The 9,074-nt window shown below is 39.5% G+C and overlaps 1 protein-coding gene across 3 annotated transcripts in view; it reads left to right on the top strand.

Moving 5' to 3' along the window:
• Positions 1-886: 886 nt before the first annotated feature.
• The window catches only part of PRIM2 (DNA primase subunit 2), a 77,928-nt gene continuing 69,740 nt past the window's right edge, over positions 887-9,074 (top strand). The window contains exons 1-4 of one of the 3 annotated variants that reach the window (XM_015859225.2): positions 887-1,157; positions 2,018-2,121; positions 2,385-2,464; positions 5,478-5,598. In XM_015859225.2, coding sequence (XP_015714711.2) covers positions 1,004-1,157; positions 2,018-2,121; positions 2,385-2,464; positions 5,478-5,598 — 459 coding nt within the window. In that variant the 5' untranslated portion in view covers positions 887-1,003. Of the gene's footprint in view, positions 1,158-1,445; positions 1,525-1,721; positions 1,862-2,017; positions 2,122-2,384; positions 2,465-5,477; positions 5,599-9,074 lie in introns of those variants that run through there. The other 2 variants (XM_085542063.1, XM_085542064.1) reach the window with 2 other exon arrangements.

Below are 9,074 nucleotides of genomic sequence, written 5' to 3'. Positions count from 1 at the left end.
AATGTATTCTGACTAAAATAGCCCCTTGAGCCTCTCTTCAGTTCATGATTCATGCTTTGCTCACTTTGGAACACGAAGGAGTTTAAAGGCCAGCTCAGTACATTTCCCATTTATTTATAGTTAACACAAAGGTATCTGCTTATCACAGTCAGAAGAAAAAATATCTTAGTGTAACTTGAATGGCAGATATTTTACGAAGTAGAAAATAACTGGGCTCCCAAGAATTAGCAGTGCTGTGGACACTGCTAATTGGTATAACAACAGGGGAACAGATAACATTCAATCATGTTTACTGCAAAACAAGGGCTTTGTTGTTCTGTTATTTTGGTAGCACAACAGTAGGAGTTTGAGGTATGCTGGATTGGACTGTGTTTAGTTGGGGCTGTGGGGACAGTTTGACAGCTGGCCATATGGATGTTGTAAAACATTTGTCAGGTGGGTAGTTGGAACACCAGCGTTTCTGCTAACAAACACTTCTAAAATCAGAGTCTGCTAGTAACGTTGCTGTGGAAATGATGAAAATAGAAAGGGAAAAAAGTAAGTAAAATGGTATTGTGAGAACTATTGCTGTGTATAGGTTTTGATTTGGTAAGTCAGTAGGAAAGTTTGGGTTATGACACCTACTGAGTTGTGGAGTTTTCCCCCACGGAGATACCTATCCCCTACTTTGTTTCCACTTCCCAAGAGAAGGATTTCTGTGTGAAGGAGCTGGCAGCCCCCTCACAAGGTATTACATGGTGAGATTTGAGTCAGGTAATAGAGGCTCCCCGCTGCAGGTGCTGGGAGAACTACCATAGAGTTCCTTGGGAGCTAGAGAGCCCACAGCCGACATGTTGTTTGTGGGTAAAAGCGGGGCGGAAATTAGCGAGCAGGAAGCAGGCGGGGCGACTGCTGCGCGGGAAGCCGGAGCGGGTCCTGGTGTTGGCTTGGGGCTGGTGGGATCTTGTGTGACCCTTCAGCCCCGTCCCTCAGCCCTTTTCGTTTTCTTCGGTCCGCTCGGCAGATGGAGTTCAGCAGCAGAGCGCGGCAGCGGCACCTGAGGCTGGCGGGGGACAAGCGGGAGCCGTACCCCCACAGCCTGCAGTTCTACCAGGAGCCCCCCACTGAGACCATCTCTCTGAACGAGTTCGAGAGCTTCGCTGTCGACCGCCTGAGGCGTGAGTAGTGTGAGCTCTGAGCGATTTCACAGTTCAACTGAAGTGCATACAAATCGCTATTATGTGGTATTGGGTTATAGCCTTGTTTTTCAGGGTCTCTGGATGCCTCTCTTGGATGTCTCTGTGCAGGCACTGAGGTCATGGCTGGGAGCAGTGCCCCCAAAGAGCCACAGAATGCAGGTCTCTGTCCCTGCAGTGCAGCTGGATGCTCTGGGGCTGATCTTTCTCCCTGCTCTGCTCCCTGCCTGGATTTTAGGGCTGGGCGAGCTGTCAGGTTGGACTGACATAGTAGGCGTGGTGTTGATGGGTTGGTGTTTGGACTAGATGATCTCAGTGTTCTCTTCCAACCTGAATGATTCTGTGTTAGGTCCTGTGGGCTATGGATGAGTTGGGCCATGCTTTGTCTTTCTAAATTCTTATCCTTTTACTTCTGATACTGCTAACAGGAGTTTGCATGGCCTTTATTTAGTCCTTTTTTCAAGTCATGATAGAGTTAGCTTCCTTTTCAATATGTTATCATAGAATTATAGAATGGCTTGGGTTTGAAGGGACCTTTAAGATCCTCTAGTTCCAACCTCCTGCTATAGGAAGGGACACTTACCTCTAGACCAGGTTGCTCAAAGCCCCTAGCACTGAATGCTTCCAGGGAGGGGGCATCCACAGCCTGTCTGGGCAACCCGTTCCTGTGTCTCACCATCTTCACAGTAAAGAATTTCCTCCTAATATCTAGTCTAAATCTACCCTCTTCCAGTTTAAAGTCATTTCCCTTCATCCCTTCACTACCTGCATATTGTGACTATATGGACTACAACTAACTGTGTTCTAACTATATGAACTATGTTGGTTTTTTTTCTCCTCAGTGCTCAAGGTAGTTGAAAACCTTGGTGTGAGCTATGTAAAAAGTGGTGATGCGTACAAAAGTAAGCTGGAGGCTGAGCTCCGGAAACTTAAGTTTCCCTACAGAGTAAGTATAAATAGAAACAAGCAACTATTTCTTTTGCACTCTATTTTCTGTACACTGTTCAGAAATTCTGCACAAATTACTATTCCTAAAGCTTAAATTCTGGCAGCTTGTCAGACTTTGTCTTTAAAAATACATGTTTGGGCAGTCTGCCTCTTTGATAGTCCTGTGTTTGAGGTTATAGATATAAGTATTAATATGATGTGAAACAGCAGTGGTGGATAAACTGTGGATTTCTAATTAATTTCTAATAACATTTTCTGTAGGCTTTGGCTGAAGATGATTATGATGCAAGAAGAAAGGACCATATTTCTCATTTCATACTACGCCTCGCTTACTGTCAGTCGTAAGTACTTTTTGGTCTTGTTACTAAGTTTAAGTGTATATGTGTATACATATTGTTATAGATTGCATAGGGCTGTATCTGTATGGCTACTAAACAGAAAGGTAGTTCAAGTAGTGGTTTACTTTTCTGGAAAGCTTATTTCAACTGTGATGATAAGAGATATTCAGGATCAGAATTAATATCCACATTATATAGTTTTTTTTAGTCTTATAATATAGAAACTGTTGATTGTACATATGGAGTATTGATAAAAGTCACTTTCTTTATTTTCAAGAAAGAAATCAAAAGGCAGCCAGTTTTGTCAGTCATTGATTTACCTGATTACAGAGAATTTAAATGAACTGCTCCATATATTTCAGCTGTTGCTTACTTGACCAAATGACCTGAGTAAGATGGTTATGTGAATAGGCTTTATGGTGCTATCTAAAGAGAGCCTTATTTCTCAGAAACCAAAAATCCTGAATCTGAGGTTTTCTCCACTGGTTATTATTTTCTTCTAAAGTAATTGATTTTTACATTTTTATTTGTTTATTTATTTTGTCGTGTGAAATCTAAGGTACGTAGTTTGCCCTGTCAAGTGCTTTTGTTCTGTTTCTGCAATAGGCTCTGGGTGAAATTGTACAGGTTGTCAGTGCCTTATGTCTATTAACAGCTTTGTTGTGCATCATCCCGACTCCTTGCCATTGCAGTCCTGTTTTATAGTTAAAACTAGCGAGTGTGCGCTCTCTCTTAAGAAGTGGCTATTTCTGAAATGAAATATTATTACTCTCTAAAGCCAGATGTTCTCCAAAAGATAAATTTGTGAGTCAAATACCCAGTTCTGCAGGGTTTTATTGTATTAGGTCAGAAAAAATTTGCACAAATTGCTACACTAGGTGATGAAAGCAACTAAGATAGCAATCTTTGAAAAGTCTGCTTAACATAGCTGTGAAGTTGCTTGATTTCAGTTCCTGGTTGCTTGGCAGAAGGGGTGTTGACAGGCCTGTTCTGCTACTCCTAAGTTTCTAGCAGTCCAACAGTGCCACCCAGTGGTGCAAGTCTTCAGCTTTTTTCTGCATCAGACCTCTGATAATGTGGATTTTGCTTTGTACTGGTTTGTACATGGGCAAAATGGCATGGAGTGATCAGCTGCACCTTGTTTGGGCTGGTAATAGAGTCATAGCCTTTCACTGTCCTTCTGCCTTCTGAAATCCAAGGCTTTAAAACTTATTCTTGTGTAACATTCCTAAGGTAGGATTTGTGCAGTCTTGAGTGAACAGGTTCATCCTTACCCTTCATTCATACCTCTAATGTCACTTAAATCCAGCAAGACCAGGAAACAGAATTATCTTGCACAGCTATAAAGAGAACTTAGTTTTGTATGCTGGCCATGACAATGCATTTCCGTTTCTGAACTTCAGAAGTGTGAGGGCATAAACTTCATGTTACTTGTTTAACATGGAAGAGAATATCTTTGCCTTTTCTCTAATAGTGAAAATCTTTTCAAACACTTTTGTGCTTACTGAAAGTTTACTTTTTATGTTCTGTCACACAACATAAACACAAGCTATTAAATGCAGGCCTTTCCTCTACCTTCTGCAATCTTCTGGTTTTGGCTGCCTAGCAAGATAGGATTCTGGCCCATGCTCTGACTTCACATGTTGACTGAGCTGACATTTAATTGTGGAAGGCAATCTGTGCTATCTTTAGGAGCATTTTGAAGTCTTCCTAAAGTACTTGTATCTGTTATGAAGTGAAATAAACATCTCTCTTTTTCTAACGCTTCTTGTGGGATGAGTAGGGTTTTCTTTTTATGTGTATGTAAGAGTTACTTTTTCATACTAAATTAGACCATCAGATTCCCAAACAGAAAACTGAGTATTCCATTCAAAGAGCTGGGAGCTGTTCCTCACTTCTGTACTTCAGCTACCTGTAACTGCAGCAGCTCACTTAGTCATCTGATCAGCAGCGCTGCTTTTCACTTAAGCTTGTGGCTTCAATAATAAATGTTATTGCTTATGTATTTCTGTAGTGAGAACGTATGTTTCTCCAAATGTTAGTATGGAGTGTAAGTCATTTGGGTTTGGAAATGCAGTACAATCTTTCTCTGATATGAGGAGAGGATTAATGCCTTAATGAGGTTTCCATGAATGTTAATTTTGAAGTGTGTGTTTTGTAGGTACAGCAGTGTTACTCATGTAAGCAGTCTCTTAAGCCAGTCTGTCAGCTATAGGGGCAATCTAGGTAGGTAAGTGTATTATGTTAGAGATAAGTTCAGTGTTTCTTCGTTTTGGTAGCTTAAGTGGGTAAGTGAGGACTACAGCCTTTGATCTGTTCTTCCAGAGGAAAGAAAGAACCAGAGATTGCCTGGCATCCCACATTCTTGTTATCCTTATTAATTTCTTTATTGCTTAACAAAACAAATTCAATGTAAAGGACAAGATCACAGAATTGTTGTCTGATCACAGAGTTTTGTTTCTGGCCAGGATAACCACAGAGGAGCTACGGAAGTTCATTCATCAGTTTTCATAGGTTGTGTAGGTTATTGATACATCTGTAGTAACCAATCTATCAGTATATGGGACTATACTATACAGAACACTTTACCAAAGCCTTTCTGTCTTAAACTGTAATTTGAATTGTAACCTATATTTTGAGTAAATATTTTGTCCTTGTGTCCTTGTTCTGTGGTTTTCCTTGCTCACCTGCAGCTGCTAAACTCTTCTTTCTTTTGTCATGTGTTAGATGTTGTACTTGTATGTCACTGAATCTCGGTGAAGTACACATTTTTCCTCTAGGCTGATTCCAGTCTGTTTTTTGCTTAACATAGAGCACTGTTCTTACAGTATCCTTTCTTATTTAACCTCTCCTTTCTGAAGGGTTCTTTGCCTTCTCTTCCAAGGTTCTTAGTTTGTGGGTTCCATGACAAAGTCAGACTTGCATTTCAAGATGTGTTCACAGGGTTTGACATCTACATTATAGTGAGAGACTGCATGATCAGAAAATAGGATTTTTTAAAATCATTTCTCTGCAGTGAGGAACTCAGACGTTGGTTTCTTCAACAAGAAATGGATCTATTTCGATACCGCTTCAATGAACTGACTGACAGCCTGAGGCAGAAATTCCTGGATCATGTTAACTTATCGTTTGAAGCTGTAAGTACATTGCTTTCTGGATCTGTGTTATGAAAGATGTGCCTGATGCTTTTTTAAACTGTCATTGAGGTAGTTTTAGTACTTCTGTTTTAAACATAAAACGTGTACTTTGAAAAAGAACCAACACACATGGAACTGCTTCTGAACTTGGAGAATTGTTGTCTTGCAGAAATGAGGGTTAAATGGTGTAATTTGGTGATGGAAAAAGAGTAACTCTGTCTACTTTATCAACCAATGCTTAAATGAAAACTGTAATTACAAAAAGCAAGTCAACAAACAGTACTTACAAAAGGTTGTAGATGGTACCACAGAACCCAGATTCCAAGATTACTTAACTCTCAAGGACATTGAAATGAAAGAATGCACTTAAGAAGTACTTCAGGAATGTAACTTACTGCATAATTCTCAATATGGGTGAAAATAATAGGCTTCCATTGTGCAAGTGTATTTGTATACATGGTTGTATGTTTAAGAATGCTAAAATCAGTCTGATTCTGCTTGTTTGTATGTGTTATGGAACTTGCTGGAGGCATAGATGCGTAACAAAAGCTATCATTTAGTTAAAAAAGCTAGTATTGGGTGCTGTAGCTGAAGAATTCGTGTATAATTTTAAAGCAATTTCTGGCTGGGGAGCCCAGAACTGGACACAATATTCCAGATGAGGCCTTACCAGGGCAGAGTAGAAGGGGAGAATTACCTCCCTCAACCTGCTGGACACGCTCTTTTTAATACACCCCAGAATGCCATTGGCTTTTTTGGCTACAAGGGCACACTGCTGGCTCATGGTCAATCTGTCGTCCACCAGGACGCCCACGTCCCTCTCAGCAGAGCTCCTCTCCAGCAGGTCTTCCCCCAGCCTGTACCGGTGCATGCAATTATTCCTCCCTAGGTGCAAGACTCTACACTTGCTTTTGTTAAACCTCATCTGCTTTCTTAGCACTCAGCTCTTCAGCCTGTCCAGGTCTCATTGAACGGCAGCACAGACTTTCAGGCTTGTCAGCCACTCCTCCCAGCTTTGTATCATCAGCAAACTTGCTGAGGGTGGCCACTATGCACTCATCAAAGTCATTGATGAACATACTGAACAAGACCGGACCCAGCACCGACCCCTGGGGAACACCACCAGTTACAGGTCTCCAAAACTGACTGCTAATAATAAGAGAGAAGTCTACTTTGTGGTATCTGGCAGTGTAACTATCTTAATTTGTTTATTACCTTCGTTTATGATCCAATGCAATATACCAACAGCTTTAAACTAAACAGCTTTATTGCTGTTGGTATTGCATAAGAAAATAAATGGTTTCAGATTTGTGCTGTTCAGACACTTTAAACTTCGATAGATATAAAAAATGAGATGTTGCTCTTTCAAACCGAAGCTGATTCAATTTTGAAGATGATGCTACCTTAGAAGTAATTTATATACCTTTCATTAATAGCTTCACCCTCAAAATCGTGTTGGGAATGCAAAACATTTAGAATTTAGCCTCTGTTTTCTCAGAAAGTAGCTATATTTGAAGTGTACTGTCAAAGGTGATGCTGTCAATATAAGCTTTCCAGTGAATATGAAGACATTGAAGAAATATAACACTTCGGGTGTTTTGAGTCTATTCTCTGCCTTGTGTATCTTTAGAAAAAAAGTGAAAGAAAAATAAAGGTTTTAAGGGATTGTGCTGTTACTGGTTATCACTAGATAAAGACCAAAGCTTTTTACCTGTGGCATGTAATTTTCAGCTCTCAAAGCATGTTAAATAGTCTTTGTGCAAAGTCAGTCACACAGGGAGTACAGGATTTCCTTCTGCAGCTCTCAGGGGAAGTAAGCGGTGACATTTAAGTATTCAAAACCCATCAAAGATGATATGCAAACACAGGTGTGCAATTGAGATTCACATTAATTTAGGAGATTTAAGCATTAATATCATATTAGAAATGAGTAATGACAGCTATGTCAGTTTCTGACAGCAAAAGCCATTAATGTATTTTTAAAGATATTTAAAGGGAAATACACCGATATTTTCAGTGTTATAATCTTGGAAGGAAATATGTTGGTCTCAAAGCTTTTCAGCAAAGGGAAAGTAAATGAACAGCTTTAGAGGTAAAAGACGCTTAAGGAGTAAACTGCAAGATGAATTTTTTTATTCTTGCTACAAGCTGTGGACATCTGATGTTTTCTTTCTTTAATTTAGGAATAGCTGGTTTTATTTCTGTAAGGTGATGCTGTATGACCTGTTTGGCATCAATTGATTTTATGGCCACGTCCTGCATTGTGCTGTAACTTTTAGCAGTGAGCTTTGTCTCTGCTTTTTGACATGTCCTGCTGCCTTTGAACTGCTTAGTTATTTGCTCGTGAAAGTGTCTTACAAGAGTGACTTTAAAGGCTTCTGATACAGTATGAGTAAATCTTTTTCTGTTGCAGAGATCTGAGGTACTGTCAGAAAGGCAGTGAGACTGGCTAAGAACAGTTTGTTTTTTGACCTATCCATGTGGGCTGTGTTTGTGGGTTTTTTTTGTTATCAGATGCTTTGATTTGTTGATATATTTTTCCAGGAATTAAATTTGATATCTTGGAATGTGGAATAGAATGTCACTGAAGTACAAATTTGGGATAAAGCTTTACATTTTGCTGATTGTACTGATTGTTCTCCTGTGACACTTCTTCCATCTTGCCTTTGGATTGTTGGCTTCCCAAAGCAGGCACAGTTCCTCATTGCATCCACAAGAAATAAATGTTATCATGTCTTAATCTGCTGCATAAGATGATGTATAATTGAATTTGGGTTCCCTGTAATGCTTCTGTTCTTTATTATTCTGCACATTACAGAGAGATAAACTTCAAAGTGCAGCATATTTTTTCTTGAATATGTTTTTCTCTGTTACTGTTACCTCTTCACAGAGCATAAAAGAGCCTATTTAATATTATCTTAGAATGTCTTTACCACTGAAAAGCCTCTTGAAATGTAAAAGAAAATATTATGGCTTCCAGGTTAGATGTCATCTTTTTGGGTAACTGCCAGTTGCTGGAAAATTAACTATCTTCATTTTTTAATTGCGGCTATAAAATACATTGTCTTAATATACTGCTTAGTATCATAGTAATGGGGAAGGAGCAGCAGATGGGAATATTCAGCCTGGGGGAGCTAATGCTCTGTAGTGCATCTATTAGCGTTTGGGACAAAAAAAGTCTGAACTGCAAAATTAAAGGAACAAGCAGAATGCATTAGTGGAGTTAATTTTTTTCAGTAAAGCTGCAGTTAAAATACCTTTTTATTTTAGCAGCTTAAAGTGCTAGAAATTAAGGTTTAATTTCCAATTTTATGATCAGAGCGCTCCTCTGAGAGACTTTCTGACATAACTATTATGCTTTTTTTTTTTTTGTTTCAGTAAGCATTTATCTCAGTGGTGGGGCAGTTGTAATAACATTTGTGGTGTAGCTTCTAGAAAAAATACTTTACACCTGCCTGTTTAGAGGGCATGGAAAA

This window comes from Coturnix japonica, chromosome 3 (genome assembly GCF_054131305.1).
Source record: "Coturnix japonica strain WE chromosome 3, WE-NBRP24, whole genome shotgun sequence".
NCBI lineage: Eukaryota > Metazoa > Chordata > Aves > Galliformes > Phasianidae > Coturnix > Coturnix japonica.
The sequence above is the reverse complement of the archived record's forward strand: the minus strand, read 5'-3'. Positions and strand labels throughout refer to the sequence as shown.